General features: G+C 40.4%; 2 protein-coding genes across 3 annotated transcripts in view; one reads left to right on the top strand and one right to left on the bottom strand.

Annotated features, from left to right (window-relative positions):
- Nucleotides 1-1983: 1983 nt before the first annotated feature.
- LIG4 (DNA ligase 4) overlaps nucleotides 1984-25607 on the bottom strand; it is a 30475-nt gene continuing 6851 nt past the window's right edge. Inside the window, exon 3 of one of the 2 annotated variants that reach the window (XM_072976921.2) lies at nucleotides 1984-2110. In XM_072976921.2, coding sequence (XP_072833022.2) covers nucleotides 2059-2110 — 52 coding nt within the window. In that variant the 3' untranslated portion in view covers nucleotides 1984-2058. Of the gene's footprint in view, nucleotides 2111-17278; nucleotides 17788-25607 lie in introns of those variants that run through there. The other variant, XM_020814825.3, reaches the window with a different exon arrangement.
- Nucleotides 2106-19651, top strand: HTR2A (5-hydroxytryptamine receptor 2A). The gene is made up of 4 exons (XM_020814826.3): nucleotides 2106-2482; nucleotides 3177-3599; nucleotides 11559-11759; nucleotides 17211-19651. Exons 2-4 carry the CDS (start codon nucleotides 3188-3190, stop codon nucleotides 18008-18010), a joined length of 1413 nt encoding a protein of 470 aa, XP_020670485.3. The 5' UTR covers nucleotides 2106-2482; nucleotides 3177-3187; the 3' UTR covers nucleotides 18011-19651.

The following is a 25607-nucleotide window of genomic DNA, read 5'->3' on the forward strand; positions in this document are numbered from 1 at the left end:
CCTGGCAGATATCCTTTGATTTGTATTCTTGTGCTGAGCAGGGGTTTGGGCTCGATGGCCTTGTAGGCCCCTTCCAACTTCATGGTTCTATGACTCTCTGTGGTGCAGAAGGGTTCCACAGTCTGGCATGCCAAGGTGTCTAAATCCCTTTCAGAACAGAAAAGAAAAAGAGGCTTGTTTACAGCACTTCCAGTGTGCTTCCATGGGTGTCAGAGAGCAATGCAGGTAATCTAGACCCAGAAAAACATTGGGGGGGGGACCTCATGCAGCCCACTGGTCGTGTTTTGTCCACCCCATTGGGTTTTGAACTTTTACTGTTCAGTGAATCTGGAAAGCTCTGTGCAGTTATTGATCGAGCACAAATGGCTAATGAATAAGGTTTAGTAAAACTTAGAAACAGAGAGAATAAATACGTAAATCAATAAAAGAAGGAAGAAAAGAAAAACAGAAAATTATATATCTTATGTCGGAGACAGGTGGTTATATTCTAGTATCTTGGACATCTGTTTTCAGTTGTATATCATAATTAAGCAGGCAAAAACGCATGTCCCAATGGACTTTTTCATTTATTTTTGAGGAAGCCATTATTACGTGAAGTCTTAGTTTTCTTACTCCTACAGCAGCAAGGATACAAATAGCACAACCCTAGAGAACAAGGAAAGAATGTGCAATAGGCGGAAAGATTTCAAAAATCTGCAGAGCAGTTTTAGCCCAACAGTTAACACAACAAGAAGAGATTAATTGGAGGAACAATGTAAAGAGACAGGTTAATGGAAACATTCTTTTTCTTTGTTACTTATGAAGCCGCATCAACTGCATCATTCAGTCATGTTTCAGGAAGAAAACAATAGCTGAGAAATTAAACAGAAACATTTCTGGTACAAACAAAAGATGAGACTACAATTATGTGTCTTCTTTAGAAGGTTCCCATATTTGCTAAAGCAACTGACAAACAATTCAAGAAAAACTGCATGCATTGTGCAGCATAGATGCTTTGATTACAGTCAAAAGATTGATCTACCTTAGAAAAAAATGAAATAGAAAACATTTACATTTTTAAAGGGACTTTAAGCCTTTCATACCTTATAACACTGAACAGCTTCATTTTATTCCTGGTTTGTTTTCATGTATATTATATTATTTTTACAAAATTATAGTGATAAATCACTTCCTTTGAAGCAGGTTACTTGAAACATATAGGTAGAAATCTTATTGCTTTATGTAGTATGTTGCATTAGAGTAAGCCCACTGAATCAGTGGGGACTTGATCAGTCAACTCCTCCATTAGCTCCATTGATTTAAACGAGCCTACTGTCGTTGCAGTTTACTTTATTAAGTCACAATTTAAGAAAACCAATTTCAATCCATGAAACCTAGAGAGATGTGACTCACCAAATCCCCATTAATTCAATAGGCCTACTCTAGTGCTACTTCCTGTGCTAAGGAATAGGATTTAAGCCATAATTTTCCATAGCAAAAAAGCAACGAATCAGCCAACAAAAACCAACAGGCAAAGATAATTCCCTTTATTTCCTTGCTTTACAATTTGTATTGGGCAAATTCATGTTGGCATAAATTCACACCAGTTCAACCCAGATTGGATGTCCAAAATGTTTAATTTAAACTAATGAAAAGCTTCCTACCCTTTCAAGTTCTAAGGCAACCTAGGGCTTCCTTTTGCCTCAACCCAGCAGCAACTTATGACCCTTAAAAGGTTCCCTCACCCCATTCTGGGGCTCCCGAAGTCTTCCAAGGGGCAAAAGGGAGCTCCAAGAGTTTGCCCTGTGTTTGCTCTTAACACTAAAAGGGCCAAAGCATTAGCAGTTCTGCACAAGCCTGCAACACTGAACAGCTTCTAACATGGTATAGTCTATCTGTTTGCAATTTACAATTCCTTTCCCGGCTTTTTTGCCTCTTCCACAGAAAGACAGATTACAGCTACCATGAACTGCTCTGCAAAACACCTTTACCTGTTGTTGTCTCTCCCCCCCCCCGACTAGCAGCTCCAGATGCCGAAACATACAAGCCTGCAGCGTGCAAGAAACAAATCCAGGTCTCTTAGCTGTGCTCTCCTGCTGCTCCTGTTTCTGTCATTTTGCTAGTAGGTGGTCTGGAAAATCAAACAAATCCATAATATTTACTTTCTGGAATAATTTTTTTCCAACCCTCATGGGGAGACTTTTCCTTCTAGCATTAGGAATTCATTTGTGATATTGCAGATGTTATTCTTCCAGCGTCACTTGCCTTAAGAGGAAATGCAGATCCAAGTGTAGTGTCAGTAGAGCAGCCAGTGGTTGCCAGACCTACAGCCAAGGAAGTGCCTATGGTGTAACGGGTGATTTGAAAGTCAACAAAACAGGCAGCAACACAATGCTGCAGGTGGAAATTGGGGGAAAAGGACAACAAATTGATGAGGACAATGAAGGCTAAAGCCAACCAAGACAAGGCATGAATCTAGCACATAGAATCTCTCAAACGCAATGTAAGTCTTCCTCATATGCATTAAAATTTTTGTACTGTTTAATAATAATTTTGTTTCTTTGATGGACTACAATAACAACCATAGCTAATTATTTTGACACATATGCAACATTACTTGAATTTACTTTAGAACCTGATGTTAAAATATGATAGAGACCCAATAGCAGTAATATTGAAAACTCAATTTAAGTAGAAGCAAGTCTAATTACTGTGATTAGAACTTTTAAACCAACTTTAAACATGTATTAAAAGTCTGTATTGAGAGAGAGAGAATGATATGTTTTAAGATAAGTTGTTTTTGTACTATTTTACATATAACCCTTTAAAACCGACAAATATAAATATTAAAATCAAGATAATTAAGGCTGAAAAAAAACAGAGAGGAAGGATAGATTTCATGTGCACTTTCTGAAGCTTAAAGTTTATATTTGACACAATGCAATGGATTAGAGTCCAGTCTTCCAGATAGATTCTTAGTGTAGGCTAAAACTGGGTGCACACATGATAATGGAAATACTGTTTCTGGTATTCTGAACAATTTTGTCACTTTTATTTGAATTGTGTTAAGAATTAACAGTCAGCCAACCTCCTCCAAATTTTCTTTCTGGCTTTGTACTAAAATGAGGACTAGAGAAATATGTGGTAATTAAATGGATATAATTTGCACATTCATGGTGTATTCTCACTGTTTTCAGAAACCTTAGATATGGATGTGCTTTATGAAGAGAACTCTGTGAATTCAACAGCCAGTACCTCACTACAACTGAACCAATACCAAGAACGCTACAGAAATGCATTTGTTTCTGGAGAACTGAATGGGTCGCATGTGGATAATCTGAGTTCATATTTCCAAGATACAATGAATTGCTCTTGTATAGGAGAATCAGATGCTCCTCACAACATATCATTAATTCTTCTTCTTGAGAGAAACTGGACTGCCCTACTAACAATTATTGTGATTGTTTTAACCATTGCTGGAAATATTCTTGTCATCATGGCTGTATCGTTAGAGAAAAAGCTACAGAATGCTACAAACTATTTCCTGATGTCACTCGCAATAACTGACATGCTCTTGGGTTTTCTTGTCATGCCCATATCCATGCTAACCATACTATACGGTGAGTATCAGCAGCAGTCTTTTAGAAATTCCATAGGCTGAACAGGAATATAAATACTGGCTTGAAATAGAAGTCGCCTATGACTCATGAAAGGTGAGAACTGTGAACAGCACCACATGCAGAGACTGGAGATCTAGTCCAGTGGTTCTTAACCTTTGTTACTCAGGTTTTTTTGAACTCCAACTCCCAGAAACCCCAGCCAGCAGAGCTGATGGTGAAGGCTTCTGGGAGTTGCAGTCCAAAAACATCCGAGTAACAAAGGTTAAGAACCAGTGAGGATCGAGCATGGTTGTTCTGTCAATCAAGCAGCTTCTGTCAGTGTATACAGCAGGAAGGTAATTTTCTTCCCCCATCAACATTCCAAATCCACCTTCATAATTATCAGCTGCTAGTGCAATGTTAGAGTTATGCCTCATCTTTGAGGAAAACAATAATTTATATTGGTTGTTATGGGTTTTTCGGGCTTCTTGGCCATGTTCTGAAAGTGGTTCTTCCCAACGTTTCGCCAGTCTCTGTGGCCGGCATCTTCAGAGGACAGCAAACTGTGCTCTGGGTAGGCTTGAGAGTGGGTGGAGTATTTGTGGCTGTGAGAAGGCTAGTTTGTGAGGTAGGCTATTGCCCTAATCAGGAGATGGTTGATTAATGTGTTTTGTTGTGGATGTATTGTTTTGATAAGGAGGGGAGATTATCTCTCCCTGTGGTTGATGGGTGTCATTAGCTGGTCTTTTGTGTGCAGTAATCCCCTGACTACTAGGCCTACACATCACTATCAGCCAAAAAATGAGAAGTCAAGACTGGGACAAGATTGATACCCTCTCTTACAATAAGATGGAAAAAGAAATGATGAACCACACAGACAGACAAAAAACGGAAATTCAACAAATGCCAAACAAGCCAACAGAAACCTACACTAGATACCACGCGCATCATCATCAACCTATCGGGACGCCAACTCTCCCCAGAAGAAACCTCAGTCTTAAGCGAAGGAGGAAATTTTGCTATAACACCCAGCAAAATTCCTGTGGAAGATATAATTGCCAACGTGGAATCAGCATTATATCATCTTCCAGAAGAAAAAGCAGAGGAAATAAGAGGGGAAGTGACCAGGATCCTACGGAAAGCAAAACCCCCCAAAAGTAACATAACAAGAAAGGAGAGAAATGCCATCAAGTCCCTGAACTCAGACCCAAACATCATCATCCTACCAGCAGACAAAGGCAACGCTACAGTAATCATGGAAACGGAAGAATACAGGGACAAAATCAGAGAACTTCTAGACCCCATCACCTACAGAAAACTGAAACGGGACCCAACTAACAAGATCACAAAACAAACAAACATGCTGATCAGGAGTTCCTCCCTGCACCCCAACGTCCTCCAATGAATTTGCAAGACAGAAGCTCTCCCACCTAGACTATACGGACTCCCCAAAATCCACAAGGACTCTGCCCCGCTCAGGCCCATTGTAAGTGCCATCGGCTCCCCAACATATGAATTAGCCAAACACCTAGCAACCCTTCTACAGACCCACATTGGACAAACCTCATCCTACATCAAAGACTCAGGGCATTTCATAAGCAAGATCAGCACCCTAAAACTCAACCCTGGGGATAGACTGGTCAGTTTTGATGTAGTATCCCTGTTCACTAAAGTACCGGTAAAGGACACCCTGATACTCATCCAGCAGATATTCCCAGAAGACATCAAAGCCCTCTTCCAGCACTGCCTTACAACCAGCTATTTCCAGTGGGATAATGAATTCTACGAACAGACAGATGGAGTGGCCATGGGCAGCCCTCTCAGCCCGGTTATAGCAAATTTCTACATGGAGCATTTTGAAAAACTTGCCCTGGCTTCGGCACCCCTCGCACCCACAATCTGGTTTCTGATATGTGGATGACACCTTTACAATCTGGAGTCACGGTGAAGAAAAATTGGAAGAATTTCTCAACCATCTCAACAGCATCCACCCAAATATACAATTCACCATGGAAAAAGAAAGAGAGGGCCAACTCCCGTTCCTAGATGTCATGGTCCTACGCAAAACTGACCTCCGACTGGGACACAAGGTCTACAGAAAACCCACCCATACAGACCGGTACCTACACAAAAACTCCAACCACCACCCACAGCAAAAAAGAGGCATAATCAAAACACTGGTAGACCGTGCAAATCAGAACTGTGAAGCTCAGTTTCTCAACACTGAACTCAACCACCTGAATTGAGCCCTACAGGCAAATGGCTACTCCAAAAATGAAATCACGAAAGCCATCAAACCAAGAAAACAACACGGAACTGAAGAAGAAAAACAGCCACCCACAAACAAAGTATTTCTGCCGTACATCAAAGGGGTCACAGACCGCATGGGGAAACTTCTGGAAAAACACAACTTACAAACAGTATTCAAGCCCACCACAAAAATACAACAAATGTTACAGTCAGCAAAGGACAGAAGGGACCCCCTCACCACTGCAGGAGTATACCGGATACCTTGCAGTTGTGGCCAGGTATACATTGGAACCACAAAATGAAGCATCCACACCAGAATCAAAGAACATGAGAGACACTGCAGACTAAAACAACCAGAAAAATCTGCAGTAGCTGAACATGCCATAAAACAAACTGGACATGAAATTCTTTTTCAAAATACTGAAATACTGGACAACACCAGCAATCATTACGTCAGACTGCACAGGGAAGCCATTGAAATCCACAAGCATCAACAAAACTTCAACCGGAAGGAGGAATGTCTGAAACTCAACAAAACCTGGCTCCCAGCTCTCAAAAACACAGAGTGCAAAAAGTCAACGAACTCTACCCAGCCACAAGGTCAGGGGATTACTGCACACAAAAGACCAGCTAATGACACCCATCAACCACAGGGAGAGATAATCTCCCCTCCTTATCAAAACAATACATCCACAACAAAACACATTAATCAACCATCTCCTGATTAGGACAATAGCCTACCTCACAAACTAGCCTTCTCACAGCCACAAATACTCCACCCACTCTCAAGCCTACCCAGAGCACAGTTTGCTGTCCTCTGAAGATGCCGGCCACAGAGACTGGCGAAACATTAGGAAGAACCACTTTCAGAAGACGGCCAAGAAGCCCGAAAAACCCACAACAACCATTAGATCCCGGCCGTGAAAGCCTTCGCGAATACAATAATCTATATTCTTATATTTATATGAAGCTATCATAATTGCTAAAATGGCAATGCATGGTCAGTTTTTTGCATGATATGCTGTTCTATAGTTAAAATGTATGCCAACGCTATTACTTTCAGAATATTAGATGAGATAGGTTAAGAATTCAGATTCTACAGTCAAAGAAGGCACACTGAGAAACCAATAGACCTTTGAACTGTGGTGGCTAAGGACTTGCAGCCCACATACCAGGTATCCAATAGGTTCATCTGGGGGAAATAAGTGTAAAACAAAGTGTCCACACCTTTGAGGACACAAACAAATGACTATTGGTGTATTTTAAGGTCATCTTCTCGTTCCAACAGTGAGGTCTGTGAGATTGCACTGCCATTATGATGTTATGCATAGGTAAATAACAATATGTTACATATCCCATACTGTGAAGTTGCTTCCAATTATGATGGCCCTCATAGGCTTTTCAAGGTATATGAGATGTGCAAGGAGTGATTTATTATTGCCATGCTCTCTCAGTGAGTTCCATGGCTGAGCAGAGGTTGCAAGTCACGTCTCCTGAGTCTTAGTCCAACACTCTCTCCACTATGCCACAAGCCACACTGGCCAGGATTTCAGCATATGTAAATGATATTACTGGTAAGAAGTGAGTACTGGTCTAGGGATTAAATAAAGTGATTTGCATTCTGTGATATATTGATTTTTCCATCACTTCAACTACTTTTGCAGTAAAAGGAGAAGGTGGGGAAAGCAAGATGAAACAGTGGATTTGGGGGAGGAAGTGTGTAATATAATTGAACTGAAACTTTACTCACATATATAATTTCATTAGTAAACATCAAAAATAAGAGTATATACATTTAAATGCATACATTTAATTTTATTAATTAAAAGCTGTTCTAAATCTATATTCTCCAGATGAATTGACAGAGATCAAGCTAGTAATGATGTAATCAGCAACAGCAAATCACTTTATTTAAACTCTAAACCAGTAGAGTATAGGATAATACTAAACTAGATGATACTAAAGCTAGTATAGGATAATATTAAACATTAGCTCCATTCTTTTCACTTTTTCTAGTATTCTTTCCCCTGGTGCCTACCTTATTGTTATCAAATTAGGCCAAGGTCTAAAACAGAGGCGTGGAACAAAATGGCTGTCAAAATGTTGCCGCTGTAAAATTCTCTCTTGACTACTGGCCATGCCAGTTGGGGCTGATGGGAGTCGGAGTCCAATGTCAACAAGAAATCCATAGGTTTGTAATGCATGATCTAAAATCTAAGAATGTTGTCACAGGTTGCATTAAAGACACTAGCTGAAATCCTGTGGCTTAGCTCTGCATGAGCTACAGGGATGACATCATCCTCTGTGGCAAATCACTTGATTAAAGACAAATTGTCAAAGGAAGCCTTTAATCAACAGTGATATGTTGCTGATGACATCATTGTTGAACAAAAAGAGGTGTGCAATAGGATTTTGGCCATATTTACATTTTCTATAAGCATAATTCAAAATTAATGCCCATGTTGGTTAGAATTTATATTAAATTATTAAAGTATATTTTTCAATTTTTACCCCACACTCACATTTGCAGGGATAGTATCATGGATTAAACTGGCTCTGGCGAGTGACTCGACTAGATCTAGGTGGGAGAAGGCGTTCTGCCAGGTATCGAGGTCCTAAACCGTTTAGGGCTTTATACGTGATCATTAACACTTTGAAGTCGATGCGGAAACAAATTTGGCAGCCAATTCAAAGCAGCCAGAATGGGAGAGATATGCTGGAATTTTCTTGCTCCACTAAGTAATCTGGCTGCCGCATTCTGCACCATTTGAAGCTTCTGCATTAATCTCAAAGGTAGCCCCACGTAAAGTGTGTTGCAGTGGTCTAATCTCGTGATTACAAGCACATGGACCAAAGTGGTGAGCGCCCCACCATCAAGATAGGGACACAGCTGGGCAACCCGCCACAGATGGTAATTGGCAGAACAAACTACTGACGCCACCTGGGTTTCCATGGTGAGTGCCGGGTCCAGGTGTACTGACAAGCTGCGAACCTCACTCTTCGCGGCAAGAGTCACCCCCCCCAAAAAAGTGAGGGAGTTTCCCAAGCCACCAATGGAGGGGCCACCCACCCTCAGGATCTCCGTCTTGTCCGAGTTCAGCCTCAGTCCATTCTCCTGCATCCATTGCAGTACAGCCTCCAGGCAACGCTGAAGGGACAGAACGGCATCCACTGAAGTAGGTGAAAAGGATATGTAGAACTGGGTGTCATCACCATACCCCCTGATGACCCCACCCAGCGGCCTCATATGGATATTAACAGCATTGGGGAGATGGTCTGGCCTGTGGAACCCCACAATTGAGGCTCCACGGGGCCAAGACGCTCTCCCCAAGCTGAACTCTCTGAGAACGGTCCTCAAAGTAGGATCGGAGCCAGGCAAGCACCAGGCCACCGATTCCCAACTCGGAGAGCCTCCCCAGGAGGATATCGTGGTCAATGGTATCAAAGGCCACTGAGATATCAAGGAGGACCAACAAGGACACTTTGCCCCTGTCAGCCTCCCTCAACAGGTCATCTAACAGTGTGACCAGTGCCATTTCTGTGCCATGGCGTGGCCTGAAGCCTGACTGGAATGGATCCAGGGCATTGGTTTCATCCAAAAGAGCCTGAAGCTGATCAGCCACAACCCCTTCAACCACTTACTAAGAAAAGAAACATTGGCGACGGGCCTATAATTGCCAATATCGTCCACCGCCAAATTTGGTTTCTTTCTTATGGGCCTAATGAGTGTATCCTTGAGGGCAAGAGGAACCTTGCCCTCCTGGAGAGACCCATTAATTAACACAATAGCTCATTCAGTTGTTACAGGCCTGCCTACTTTGATTAGCCAGGCCGGGCAAGGCTCAAGAGAGGAGTTGGTGGCCAGGCAGTGATCAAGCGCTTTGTCCACCATATCTGGCGTGCAAATATAGTGAAAAATCAACTGAGTTTCTACAAATTTGGCTTCCCCTTTTAGAGTATATGAATTCCAATAAATAATTTTGGTACCTTCTAATCTCACATTCTGAGTTTCAGAAAGATGTTCTTTTAAAAATAAATAATGATTATGTATATGATGAACATCTATAGTTTAAATTTGTCTGATTTGTATTATTGTACAATAATCTTTATTAAAAATTAATTAAAAATATATTAAAATATTATATATTCAGGGAAATTTTAATTCAGAGGTTAATGTAAGATATTTGTTAAAGCACAAATTAAAATCTCCTGACCACAACTTTGAAAAGATTAAATCAGACTGTTGCAATGTTCTTGCAAATACTGTAGCTTCAATACAGTGGGGTCTTGACTTAAGAACGGCTTGAGTTAAGAACATTTTGACTTAAGAACCGCTCTCATAGGAAAATATTGACTTGACTTAAGTACTTAGATTTGAGTTAAGAACTGAAAAAAACCCACGTGGGAGGCAGGGAAAGTGCAAAATTTGAACTTTCAGTTAACTGTTGGCCAGTGAAAAGGGTGCCTGTCTGCTTCCTCACTCCTCCCAGCGTTTAGAGAGTGGATTGGGAGACAGTCCTCAGACTGCCTGGTACTGTACTGCCTGGACTGTATTTTCCCTGCCTTCCCTGAACCTTTTTTGACCTAAGAAAAAAAGAAACAAAATATCCCCCTCTAGTGGTCGAAGGTGGAATAGCAGCTTCCCATTAGTTTCTATGGACGGAAAAGAGCAGATACGGATCAAATGGTTTTCAATGCATTCCTATGGGAAATGCAGATTTGACCTGAGAACTTTTTGACTTGAGAACCGCCTTCCAATACAGATTAAGTTCTCAAGTCAAGACCCCACTGTATAATCATATGATCTTTTTGTTCTTATGGATGAAAAATCCGTCAAGCAAAAATCCACAAAGCATCAAGAAAGGTGACAAAGTAGGTAGAGAAAAATAAGTGATACAGTACATGCTTTCTCCTAAATTTTTATGTAAATAAATCAGATGAAGACAATGGCAGACATTCAGTAGTAAATCACAACTAGAGTAGGCACACTGAATCAGTGAGAAGTTGGTGCATCAATTCAAGTAGGCTTACTTCAGTTTTTACTTTCTACTGGATTTCAGCCAATAAGAAACCAACTATTAAGAAGGAAACCAGCAGTTTTTCTTTTGTGTGAAGAATGTAGTGTATACACCTATCTCACACTTAAACAGAAGTTGTGGGATTCTGTTTGGCTTCAGACACTCAGCCTTCAATTTATTTCCTGCCAACCCTGTGAGACATGATTCTGGCTTTTTATTTTTCTTTACCATTTCTCTCCCTCTGGCAGTGTTGCCTATTTAAAAATCTCTACACTATTCCATTAAACTCTTTGCTTTAGTCTGCATACTTCAGTGTCCCTTTCCTGGTTTGTGTTGCCTAAGAAGCCATACAAGAGATTATGATCCAAACATTCCTTAAAATAAAAAGTTATGTTGCAACTTTCATTAAGGTTCTATTATATGTGACAAGATCGTTTCCATAGATGAGTGAAGTTGCCCTTTGTTCTAGAATCTTTCCTAAATGGCATTCCAGACAGCTGTAAGCTCATGTGGGGATCCATAGCACAAGTTTGAGACCTTTAGAAAGCCCTGAAACATTTACTTCCTTTTCCACAAGGGAACAGTAGTAAATCAAATAGTCTAGTGAATATAATAAACTGCAAATATGATGCTTGGAACAATTATCAATTACTGACAAATAGTTTGACCATTTGTTACATGTACCAAAACCAATAACTTTCCTCACTTACAGGATATAAGTGGCCTCTGCCTAGAAACCTCTGTGCAGTGTGGATCTATTTAGATGTGCTTTTCTCCACTGCCTCCATTATGCATCTCTGTGCCATTTCTCTGGATCGCTATATTGCCATAACCAGCCCTATTCATCACAGCCGCTATAAGTCGAGAACAAAAACATTTGCAAAAATTATTCTTGTTTGGACTATATCAGTAGGTGAGTAGAACAATGTTTCCTTATATACTGCACAGTAACTGATTCCTAATTTCTGAGGGAAATTAACATCCATGCATCCACACACACACATTTGCACTGCACATTACAGCCATTGTTATTTGTTCATTTATTGCATTTTATCCCACTGTTACACTAAAACCAGATAATACTTAAGAACCTAACAAAGGCATAGCAAACCATTTTAAAATGAGTCACATATCAAAATTAATCTATTAAAATGAGTGTGCCATCCCAGATATTTCTTGAGGAAGGGGACTGCATTCACATACACACATGCAACGAGAATGGAAGGTGTATCCCACATGTATCATGAATCCCTGGGAAGGGCCTCCTCCATGTTCCACCACTGAGAACAGTTCATTATGTGGAGAAATAGGGGAGGGCTTTTTCTGCCATAGCACCCTAACTGTGGAATGCCGTCCTCTTGGAGGCTGGATTGGTGCTGACGTTGGCATCATTTCGGTGTCAAGTCAAGACCTACTTATTTATTAGAAACTTTGGAGGTTGAGGACTGTGGCCTGCATAGGTTTTAATGCAATGGTTTTAGTATTTTTCATGTCTCAATCTTTTAATTTTGTGCCGTTTGATCTTTTAATCAATCTTTAATCTTTTAAAAACCATGTTTCAATATCGTTTTATACAACTCTGTTACCCACTCTGAGGTCCTGTGATATAGGGTGAGCTAGAAATATTTAAAGAAAAAAGAAATCCTGGTTAGCAATTTGGGTTTCAGAAAGCAAGTAAAGAAGCACAGTTTTTATGGATTTTGTTTCTGTGAAAAGGTCTACGGAAGGGGAAAGTGTAGAGTTAGGTAACTGACAAATACTGTATGCTTTCTACCCCAATCTCCATTCCCTCATTTTCATATTTCCCAGCTTTTCTCCTGAAATCCCCATGAACATAGACATGTTAAGGGCCTGTCCAGATAAGTATATAATACAGATCGCTATTGGGATCACTTTTAATATGGTTTGGTTCAGCATCCACAAACATTTTGACTTAAACAGCTCAAGGTGTGGTGAACTCTGCAGAACAGCTCACAGTTTCTTGCTGGTCACCCAGAAGAGAGACATCACCACCAAAGGGGAGGTGGTATGTGGTGGTTCCAAGACAGGTCCATGAAATACACTAGATGATTTAATCTGATAGACTCCACTGGGAAAGAGAGTTGAATGATTGCTCAGTGCAGATGAACTGCCTGTTAGAAGCTGAATCAACATATCACTTATAATTCCTACTCAATCTACCATCACCTCAATTGTTTCACATGATGTCACACCCTCCAATTTAAAATGGCCATTTTGTATCTGTCTGTCTCTCTTCGGCAGCATCTTTTTTTATTGTGTTAGTGCTCTCACATCATATCTGACTTAGAGCAATGCTAGTAGGGGTTTTGAGATATGTGAGTTATTTAAAGAGCAGTTCTACTGTTATTACCACCCCCATGAATTTCCATGAATTTGAAACCAGGTCTGCTGTGTTCTAGTCTATCACGCTATCTGCTCCACCACACACAGATTTTAAAAAAATATTCACAAAACTATTTATTATTATATAGGGACTATGTTACCACCCAATTTTAGGTTTTCCTTCTCCGGCAGGAAAAACAGATAAAATAGTGCATCAATGAGTCTATGTATAAGCCAATTTTATTCAAACATACATATGACTGGGCGTCGTTCCTAAAAACGGAACGAACCCCCTCATTAATGGGTAAAAGCAACTTATACAAAGAACAATAAAGCACAGCATCCCCTCATTGGCCTCTTGAACTCCATGTGTGCCCGCTGGGCCATCCCACTGGCCGTGGTAGACGTGAGAAAAATATCCAACTTGCATCCCAGGGTTTGTGAATGTGTGAACCATTGTGTATTTTGAAACATGTTACAGTCTTTTGCCTGAAGCGCTGTGAATGTTATCTGTGTGATAATGTAGGAATGTGCCAAGCGGGATGGGTCAGGAGCACGAAATACATTGGCTATAGAGAATACATATAAATACCGATACAAAAATGCATATAGAATATCATTATAGTGAGAACTCATATTTCAATTATAGGTACAAGGCATGATTACTTGTGTAAAATGCTGATAATGAATGCTAAGTACATGTGAATCAAACAGTATGTGTTGTCTTAAATTGTAAAGCCAGTACTTTGTATATGTTATATCAGAACCCCCTATCTATCAACTATATAATATAAGAATAAGAGGAAAGGTGTGCACTAAGTCATGTCAGTTTGGAAGCCTCTTAATACACGTTGATGTAACATCATTTATCTGACATGTACATCTGGCCAGAGTCACTGAACTCTGGCACAGTTAGGAGCTGCTGTCTCATGCTCCAGCCCATGTGCTTATCCACTGCAGCCCACATGAAGCTGTGAACTGTGGTAGATTCGGAAACCACTGTCACGTGATCAGTGGTGGCTGTAATTTCCTGTTAGCCTTGGTGCGAAATACATTTTTTACCTCATGCCTGCCAATTTAGTTTGAATTTAAGGTTGGCTGAATATGTATTGTTGTCTGAAGGAAACCATTAAAAAGCTGCCCCCCTTGCAACAAAAAGCAAGGTGAATGGTACTCAGAACTTCAACTCCCTTGAAGTGTGTCTACACTTTTCTGACAACAAAAATACAAAAAAGTAAACTAAATAATTAATAATCTGCAGCCATTTCACATCAAACATCAGCTACCTCAGGGGGCCATCTTATGCTCTAAACATATTTTTAAGACGGGTTATGTAGGCAGGTGAGGGAAAAGCATTTGATATTAAGAAAAACAATTCCAGGCAAAAAAACAAGAAAGAGATGTGAATGAGAGTAAAAAGTCAGCATATCAGTTTTTGCCCATTTGTGTTAGCCTACACTGCTTACACAAAAAGCAGTATCTCACAAATCACCTTTTGAACAATAGACTCTAGTCCACAAAGGCTTATTATGCTATCTTAAATTCATAAATCTTTCAGGTACCATAAATATCTGTGGCCAGAATTCTACAGTGAAATCCTACTTGCTTGAGTTCTATACCACATGTGGGTTTCATATTTTGCTGGCTATTTATCATATGCCAAAGTATCTAAGGAGGCTATTCAGACCAGGGGGGAGTGAAACCAATGTGGAAAATATACCAGGGATCTCCTACCAACTCTCATCAGACTGAAGAAGCTACTTGGATGGGTAGTGAAATGTTTCAACCTAATAAGAAAGAAGTCCAGTTGCCGTGACTCAGCTTCCAGGTAGCCTCACCTGGATGACTGAGAATCTTCAGAGATATATGCCAGAGCATGTGACGGAGTGCACCATCAATCATGTAACCCAGGCAAGTCCAAGAGCAAGATGGACATTTGACAAGTTGCCCCACACTTTTTATGTGATTACCAGTTTTTACCCTGTGCAATTCTTTGGATTTTGACCTTGGAGCCTTTTAAATATGAAATAGCACAGCACCACTATCCTGGTCTACATCTATTTACAATCTTTATCTCACTCAACTCCAGCTGCCAAAGGGATGCAACCACTACAGCCTGTGATTGACCCTGAACATACTCAAAGCAAGCAAGCCAAGCCAAGCCAAGCTCATTCACTCACATATCACTTTCCTTTATGCCCAATGTGTGCTACTCACACTCCTTTTCATCAGCAGAACAACTTGATTTTCTCTGGATGTTCTGTTTGATTCATCAGCGGCTGATGTATATACTTTTTCCTTCCTTGGAGCATCCCTACCCACATGGTGCCACATGGTGCAAACTCAGCCATCTTATAACAATGGACTAGACAGCTCCCTTGCACAGTCAGGCACACCTGGTGCAAGCTCACAGTGGTGCTATTGGTCAGTTTTGGATCCTGGACTTAATGCTCCTACAGCCTGCCTAAGGCTGGTTCAGTGTAGTGACCATGTTGGTACTAAAGTGGCACTGAATTGCAGTCAGGTGCAACTGAACAAAAGGCACTCTACTGCTTAGGGACACAAATGTTCTTAACTCGCATTCCGCATCCTTTCAACATTATTAAACATTCCACAACTTCTTGCTGCTCAATTTCTATAATCACTTCATTTGTTTCACCAACACACAGTCACACCCTTTCTTTACTTTTTTACTTGATTCATCATCATTCATCATTATTTTAGGCCTGAATCCTATGCACATTTATCTTGAAATAAATCCTGTTGAGCTCAGTTGAACTGACTTCTGAGTAGACATATTTTGAGTAGAGAGAAACTCTCAAATGCTTTCTGAAGCAAAGCTGAAAGACAGAACCACTCCGAGGGGGTGCTGACAAGTATTGAGCCTTCCCTAGGAAAAAAAAAACTGAGCTAGGAAGCTATAAATTGCAGAGTGTATTGGCCAACTTGTCTGTATCCATTGGTGCAAAAATCAACTACCTATGATTTTAACTTAACTTTCATTTTCTGGTCCAAAGTGAACATGGTGGTACCTCCAGAAAAGTTCAGTGTGGAAGAGCATAGGACCATAATCAAGTTCCTGTTTCTCCAAGGGAAAGGTGCAAAGCAGATCCATGATGAAATGTCACAAACTATGGGTGACAGTGGCCCTTCATATGCAACAGAGAGGGATTTAGAAATTACACTTCTGTTAATGTATCCTAAAGCAACATTCATCTTTTTTTGCAGCTACATCTCACTGTTGACTCATATTCAGCTTTTGATCTACAACAATTCCAAAATCTTTTTCATATCCCCCACCTTGTAACTGTGCATTTGTTTTTTTTCTCCCCAAGGTGTAGAACTTTGCACTCATCCCTGTTAAATTTAATTCTGTTGTTTTCAGCCCAGTGCTCAAGCCTGTCTTTCAGTTGTTTCTACTGTGTTATTATGATTTGTTTGCTGCCCAGAGTAGTGGCTCTGCCACTAGCTGGGCAAAATGAATGAATGAATAAATATACAAATACCTTTTTAATGTCGTTCTTATCTTCCAAGTTGTTAGCTATTTCACCCAATTTTGTGTCATCCACAAATTTGATAAGTCTTCCCTGCACTCCCTCATCCAAGTCATTAATAAAAAAAATGTTGAAGAGCACCGAACCCAGGATCGAGCCTTGTTGGAGGAGGTAACAAGGTAACCCATTAATCACCACCCTCTGAGTACGATTCTGTAAGCAACTGTTAATCCAGAATGAGGTGGGTTGTCTTAATCAATTCTGTAGCTGTTTAATGAAGAAGATAGGTATAAACTACAGTATTTTGGATCACTTGGGAAAACAAGCTTGCCCTATTAAAGCTGCAGACTTCAAGGACACAGCAGCCTTCTTCTTCCACTGTGATGACTTGTGCACCACACCATTTTCAGCAATGTTATCAGTGCAGAGCTGTGCCCCCATTGTGGTAAACCATAGAAGGACATGTATTTTAAAATTATGATGACTATGCTTTATGATCATCTTCCTGTTTGTAACTTAAATTCTAGGTATTTCAGTGCCAGTTCCTGTGTTTGGATTACATGATGATACGAAAGTTTTCAAGAATGGAAGTTGCTTACTTGTGGATGATAATTTTATTTTAATAGGCTCATTTGTGGCATTTTTTGTACCCCTTGTTATCATGGTGATCACCTATTTTTTAACCATAAAATCCCTCCAGAAAGAAGCTACACTGTGCGTCAATGGTCTCAGTTCAAACAGCAAGATTACTTCATTCAGTTTCTTCCCTCAAAGTTCTCTTTCTTCAGGCAAACTCTTCCAGCGCTCTCTGAGCAAAGAACCTGGACTTTCTGGAAGGAGAACATTACAATCCATTAATAATGAGCGAAAAGCATCCAAGGTCCTTGGGATTGTTTTCTTTTTGTTTGTTGTGATGTGGTGCCCATTTTTCATTACCAATGTGCTGGCAGTCACTTGCAAGGAGTCATGCAATGAAGATGTAACTGGCGGCCTGCTTAACATTTTTGTGTGGATTGGGTACCTTTCTTCAGCTGTCAACCCGCTTGTATACACATTGTTCAACAGAAGATACAGGAGTGCTTTCTTACGGTACCTCCAGTGCCACTACAAAGAGGAAAAGAAACCACTGCAATTGTTCTTAGTGAACACTTTCCCAGCTATCGCATACAATTCAAGCCAACTTCAGTTAGCACAAATTACACGGTTTATAAAGGAGCCTAAGCTGATGGCCAGGGATGACTCAACAGTGAACAATGAAATTCATAATGTAGATAGAACCCTAAAGAGCAATGCCCACGAAGTGCGTGAAAAGGTCAGCTGCATGTAACCTCTTGTATGAGGCCATGCACAGCAACCATGGCAAGGCCCTTTAGACATTTTCACCAAAGCTTTGGTAGTACAGTATAGGAAGAACAGCCCAAGCAAAGAGAACCACAATTGGATGATGTATCTTTCCTGCTATGCTGTCAATGAAAATCTGAGTTTAAATGCTATAAAGTAGGCAGTATGGCAGAACAGGGATGATGCAAACATATACATAATGCTTCAGGTATGGAACAAATTGTATTAATATTTTTTAAAAAAATGAACTGCAGGGTTTTCTAAAGAAACTATTATTTTTTAAATAATATGATAATATAAATTGTGAAAAAGGTCTTTTAATATAAAGATGCTAGTCATTATTAACAAAAATTGCATGAAAAGTTTTTGTCTTGTTCACAGAATAAAACTCCTTTAAACATAAACCTCAAAGATGAAGGATGAGAAATATAGTGTACACATTTCTAGGTGGTTTGTAGAATTTTGGACTTATGTATATATTGCATTTGCTTTGCCTATGCTATTTTAGAGAGAATAAACATTTTTGACATGTTTACAATACAACAAGAGACAGATCTAGAGTTAGGATGATAGAAATCCTACTTGTACCCAAACACAGTTATATCCCATATATTTATCATTAGCAACATGACTGAGTAATGGCTGAAATCCTGTTGGTTATCATAATTAGAGCTTTGGGGCTCCAGTGGTTAAACTGCAGTGCTGCAGTCAAGACTCTGCTCAAAGTCTGAGTTTGATCCTGAGCTCAGGTAGCCTGTTTAAGGTTGACCCAGCCTTTCAGCCTTCCATGCTTGGTAAATTGATTACCCAGCTCATGCGGGTGGGGTGGAAGGCAATGAATAGCTTGCATAACTGAAGGGTAAACTGCCCAGAGAGGTTTTAAGCACTATGGGGCAGTATATAAGCAGAACACTTTGCTTTGGTTTTTAGTAACTTTCACCATAGGTCCATTGAATCTCTGAGGATTTTATGAGTCATCCACTCTAATTCAAATGATTCTGCCCTAGTTGTGAGTTACTATGCTAAAGTAAGTCAAAATAGAGGAGGCCCATTTGAATGAATGGAACTTACAGAGTAAATGACTTAGCAAATCCCCACTGATTCAATGAACCTCATCTAGTGCAATTTACTATGCTAAGCAACAGGATTTCAGCCAATGTGTAAGTAGTTTTAGCTGTAAGTGAGGTACCTAGGCCAAGATGTCCCAATTTAGCTCAGATAATTTGATGCTACAGTGAAGCTAGTGGTTGGAACAACAAGATCTGCTTCAATAATGTATTATTTAAACAATTCTGGAAGATTTCTCAGCCCATTTTTTTCACAGGACCTATTTGTTATTCTGAGAGTTCTGAATAATAATGTGAGGTTTAAAAATGCTTGTTGTTGTTTGGTCATTAAGTCGTGTCCGACTCTTTGTGACCCCATGGACCAGAGCACGCCAGACCCTCCTGTCTTCCACTACCTCTCAGAATTTGGTCAAAATCATGATCGTAGTTTTGATGACACTGTCCAACCATCTCATCCTCTGTCGTCCCCTTCTCCTCTTGCCTTCACTCTTTCCCAACATCAGGGTCTTTTCCAGGGAAATTTATCTTCTTAAGAGATGGCCAAAGTATTGAAGCCTACTTCCAGTGAGCATGCAGGGTTCATTTCCTTCAGAACGGATAGATTTGATCTCCTTGCAGTCCAGGGGACTCTCAAGAGACTCCTCCAGCACCATAATTCAAAAGCATCAATTCTTCGGCACTCAAGCTTCTTTATGATCCAGCTCCCACTTCGATATATCACTAATGGAAAAATCAAAGCTTTGACTATGTCGGCAAGGTGATGTCTCTGCTTTTTAGGATGCCGTTAAAATACTCACTACATGCTAAATAAAGCTCTGAACAAGCAGGAATGTAAATTTTCTTAAGGGATAAAACAAAAATAAAAATTGAGAGTTAGATTTGAAATGTTGGCAATTCAGTTTGGCTTTATTTATCAGTTGGAACTCTTATAATTTTTCTATTACAGTAGTGCCTCGCTTAGCGATTGCTCCATTTAACGACAAAATCGCTTAGCGATGACTTTTCTGGAGCGTTTTTGCGCTTCGTTTAACGATGGTCCCTATGGGCAATTTTCGCTTAGCAATGGTTGGGACCATGCTTCGCATAGCGATTAAATTTTGGGTCCCCTGTTTCGCTTAACGATGGTTTAAACAGCCTCATGTTTGCTGTTTTATAAATGTTTTCCTGTTATTTATAAAGTTAGAGTTTACTGTTTAAAATGTTTTAAAATCATAAAGTGCACTTAATAAACCCTTTGTTAATCAAATTTGACTTTGTTCTGACTCTTATTTATTTATTTATTTATTTATTTATTTGTTTGTTTGTTTGTTTGTTTGTTTATTTATTTATTTATTTATTTAACTTATATGCCGCCCGCACTACCCGAAGGTCTCTGGGTGGCTTACTGTTGTATTTTCCCCCCATTGAGATGCATTGAATAGGTTTCAATGCATTTCAATTGGGGAAACGCGTTTCGCTTAGCGATGTTTCCTATGGCGATTTTCGCTTAAGGACGGCAATTCGTTCCTATTGGAACAGATTATCCGGTTTTCAATGCATTTCAATGGGAAACCGCGTTTCGCTTAGCAGCGATTTTTTCGGAATGAATTAACATTGCTAAGCAAGGCACCACTGTATTTGCCTTATGTTGCTGCCACGTATTGTTAATTCATTTCTGATATATGTCAAAGCTATAAACTAAGGACTTCTGAAAGTCCTTAGTCTATAGCCATGCTCAGATCCTGAAGTCCAAGTGTTGTGGCCTCCTTTATGGAGTCAAGCCATCTCATGTTAGGTCTTCTTGTGACCTTGAAGTCTTCCTAAAATTATGTTTCAGTTACTTTTTTATTTTGATTATATCCCCATATACTATAGTCTCATTTTAGCTTCTAGTCTTTTAATTTTGTTGCTAAGACCTGACTGATTTAAAACCCATTTATTGGTTCTTCTAGTTGCCCACAGTATCTAAAAAATCTCTTCCAACATCATATTTTAAATAAACCAATCTTATCCCCCATTGATTTTCTTATTGTCCAGCTTTCTCATCTATACATAGTAATCAGAAATAACCAAAGTCAGAATGGTATTGATCTTGTCTGAATGATTTTGGTCTCCAGAAACATATCTTTACTTTAAAGGATTGTTTCTATCTCAGTCATGACTCTCCTTCCAAATCTCAGGTTGTGAGTACACTGAAAGGGGTGCCTAGTTTGCTTCAAAGTTTTTCAAACCTGGACCCAGCTGATTTCTACAAGTGAAATTGCTGTACCCATCTACACCATTACAATCAACCTTCCTATTGCAGGAGTCCATGGGGTAGAGGCAGAAAGCTGTAAGAGGAAAATGCTGGGAGAAAAAGAGCCATCTTTGCTGAGGTTGACAATTTCCACTGGAACAGCCTGTGGAAAAAGGGGGCAAGAAGGAAACTCTCCTTGTTGGTGTGCCATTCCCTCCCCCAGCCAGGAGGCCAGAACCAGAAAAAAAAAACAGTCCCCCAGGACATGAAGAGGGGAGTGCAGTAAGCACTGCCCAGGAGGGTAACAGAAGTCTGGGGATGGAGCAAATGGTTGAGAAGTGTGGTTTTGGTGGGAAAGAAGGACGGTATAAAAGAAAAAGAGAAGGAAGAGGTCACACAGTTGCTGTCAGGAGATGATAAGCAAGAAACAATGAGAGACAATGACTTATTGGGTGGAAGAGGATTAATCAGAGGACCAGCTACCAGATAACTGGGTCTGGATAGTGAAGGAGGACCCATGATCGGGAGAACAGATGCAGTTGGAAGTACCAAGAGATGTGGCCAAACAAGATTGGCAAAGCAAGCCCCCATGCAGAGCACCATACTCGGGAGAAATTGAGGAGAGGAACAATCAGAGAAAAGAGAGAGAGTGCGTAGAGAGTGAGAGTTACATGGCCAACAAAATAGAGCATGATGCACTTATCTTGGGACATCTCCCGGTTGGAGGGGTCTCCCACCCAAGTCCCGCAGAGGCCAAGGAAAGAACATGTGGGAGATGTATGGGGGCTGGGTTTATTGTCCCTAAAAATTGAACCATTGGGAAAGATACATGTACAGTGGTGCCTCGCTTAACGAGTGCACCGTATAACGAAGAATCCGTATAGCGATCCCTTTTTGGGGATCGCTATACGGAGCTGCCCCAATCGCCACACTCGCTTTGCGACGATTGGGGCGTCCGGCGGCCATTTTGGAGCCGCCGAACAGCTGATCGGCGGCTCCAAAATGGCCGCCGGATGACACGAAATGCCCCCCTATCAGTGTTTTCGCGCCCTCCCCTTGCTTACCGAGGTCGCGAAAATGCTGCGGGGGGGATTTCGGGTCATCCGCGGCCATTAAAATGGCTGCGGACGGCCCGAAATGCCCCCCCGCAGCGTTTTCGCGACCTCGGTAAGCAAGGGGAGGGCGCAAAAACACTGAGAGGGGGCCATTTCGGGTCATCCGGCGGCCATTTTGGAGCCCGCCGGACCGCGAAAACATCGCTGGAGGGGTAAGTTTGGACGCTTATTGGAACGCATTAAACTAAGTTTAATGCGTTCCAATAGGCTTTCCTTGCCCCGTACAGCGATGTTCCGGATTAACCTCGCTATGCGGGGCACCACTGTACTCCTATTCCCTCCCCAGTCCTCACAAACTGGTTTGTAGGTAACAAACAGTTTCAGTTAGGCATAGTGCAAGTTACAAACTACAGAAATGAAACAAGAGAGTGAACTATTGTCAAATGAAGACTTGTTAAATATGCGTTTGAACTAGTTAAAGTTATTGTTAATAAAAACTTTTGAACCAAAGAAAGTGTTGTCCAATTTATCCCCTCAAGGGGCAGATGGAAAAAGAGGCAAAGTACCTCTTTTCTTTGTCCTCTTTTTTATTTTTTTGTATTTTCCAAAGTGACATAGTTCTTATCTGGTACAGTAAGACCACCTGATCCATGGGGATCCATTCCATGATCTACGGCTAATGCCCGAAACCATGAGTGAATATATACAACATGCAAAGAAGTGGGACAAGGTCAAAAGGCCCTGCCACTTCTATGCTTTATATAGGGCTGCGGTAAACCACACATCACTGAAATTGTGGATACTAATCCAGTGGAAACAGAGGTCCTACTGTACATCGCTATTTTTGACAAGATTAATATGACAAACAGAAAAATTGTTTGGAGGAGAGGAGACAACAGAAGCTCAGTTGAGGGGAACTGATGTAGTAGAGCACCCCAAAGACACCCCTGTGACCACCTTTGCAGTGGGATAGGTGAGAGTCAAACACATCTAGATTTCTGTTCCTAAGCTGGATCCTGTGATGACTGTTCCCACAACTCTTATTCGAAGTGCTCCACTGCTTTGTGTGATTCCATTGGAGGCTGCTTCTATATAGTCTAATGGGTGCTGAGATACACTGTCTCATAGACATCTGTGAGTTGCACAGATCCTTGAGTGGCCCACAGTGCAGCAGGATCCTTTTCTTACCATTAGAAGAACTGGCATGGGAGTACCATGGAGATACACATGGCTAAACTAACTTTTTCTGTTTGGGGGGCTTTCACTCCTATAATTCTGCTTGGGGGGCTCTGGGCAAATTATGAGGCTAGAAATCCTAAAATTCTGAAAGTCTCATCCTTAACTGATTTTATTTGGTCAAATTTTACATTGTAAACCCTAACTGGTTGTGCTACATCCCATCCCATTATTAGATTTGGAGTTTGTCATTTCCAGGGTAAAAGGCCGTGCAATTATTTGAAAAGAACTGCTTTAGTTCTTTCACATCAAATGTTACAATCTTTAAGTATTCCTTTTCTTGTTTTAGGATATTGGGTTTGTCTTGATTCAAATTTCTCACATTTTTGGTCCAATTATATTGCCATGCAGCTTCTCTGCACATCAGTCATTGAATGACCTTTTGGGTTCAGGTTAGCTGCCTCAGTAAGAGCACCACTATTCATACTTATTCTTAGTTCTTCCCCAGTTGCTGACTGAGTGCAGAGAGTGAGTGAGAGATTCCTGCACTTAGCATGGGTTTGGACTTGATGGCCTTATAGGCCCCATTCCACTCGATTATTTTATGATTCTATATATGAATACACTACATACATAGATAATAGGATTCATTCATACATAAAATACAGTTGTTAATCATAGCAACTTTCTGCACAGTACTAAGGTAGCTAAATGTTCTTGCCATTGTCTGTAAAATATCCCCTGCCAGTGTTGGCTTCTACTCCTGCTGCTGCCCAGCAGTTATCCTTGAAGAATTTCTCTATCCCATCACCACTGGAACTATCTGTGCTCTTCTACCGAGGTAACTGTTAGATCACAGACAGTGGATGCATCTAAAGTCTGGTGACTGTGCAGGGCGATCCTGACAGGAGTCTGGATTCTTAAGAGTCCAGACTCTTGATGGCATTTATCTAAGCTTCCTTTATGCACTTCAATCCTATCACCACTGGAGAAAAGGCATTTGCCTTACAGCTGGATCTGTCTTGAATAATATGTTAAACGTATGTTCCATAGTGTCTACAACCAGCATTAGTCTGTACTCTCTGTCCAATGTCTTTTTCACAAACATTCTTTTTGTGCTTTGCAAAGCTGAAAGGAGGGGATAATAGGAGATAGAAGAAAATTCCATCAAATTTATTTCCAAGATCAATCTGCTGGCTGCATTACTGTAAAATAGAACAGAAACTGCCACTTGATTTGTTGGATGAGAAGTCAGTTTTCAGAACAATGACCAAACAATATACTTGCATTAGGCCAAGGCATGGGGTACAAATAATGGGGCTTATTAAATCAACATTGATTCAACAGGTCTGCTCCAACTGGAAATATTAATATGCAAAATCTTGATAACAACCCATCATTTAAACCATATCTTGTGGCACATGAAAAAGCTTTTGATTACATGTCTGTTACATTTTTCACCCGACATGACTGACCCCAGCTTCCATGCTGTGATATGGGGCAAGATGGCTACATGACTAAAAATGGAAAGGGAGAAGAGATGTAGGATACGAAGTGAAGGCAAGCTACAAATAGAGAAGCAAAAGAGCAGACAATACAAAAAGAGAACACTACAGAGACCGCTAAACACCTGAAAACCATGGAGATTCCCTTAGGGGACATCCTCAGGTCACTTAGATCATTTAGGAGGTGACTTTAGTTCTCTTGGGAAATAATTTCTATGGTCACAGTCTATGCTATGGCATCACAATGATGCTTCACCAGGATACGGAAACAAATCTCTGACGATTAATAAATTTCTCATTGGATTTCAACACCATGGGTTGTACAACACTTGCCAGATTTGCAGTATGACTTCTCTAGTTGTGGTTGGCCATCTTCATTTTAATTTTACTGTTGCATTTTGTAGCTATCAGCTGTCTACAACACTGAAATCCAGAGACCTTAAATATCCCATAATTATAATAATTTTACATATGATTTTATTCATTGTTTTGCTAGGCACATTAAATTGTCTAGAAAAGTAAGATACAAATGTTGAGATAAATACATTAGAAATAAACAATAATA

Source organism: Pogona vitticeps, chromosome 1 (assembly GCF_051106095.1).
Source record: "Pogona vitticeps strain Pit_001003342236 chromosome 1, PviZW2.1, whole genome shotgun sequence".
In the NCBI taxonomy this organism is placed as follows: Eukaryota; Metazoa; Chordata; class Lepidosauria; order Squamata; family Agamidae; genus Pogona; species Pogona vitticeps.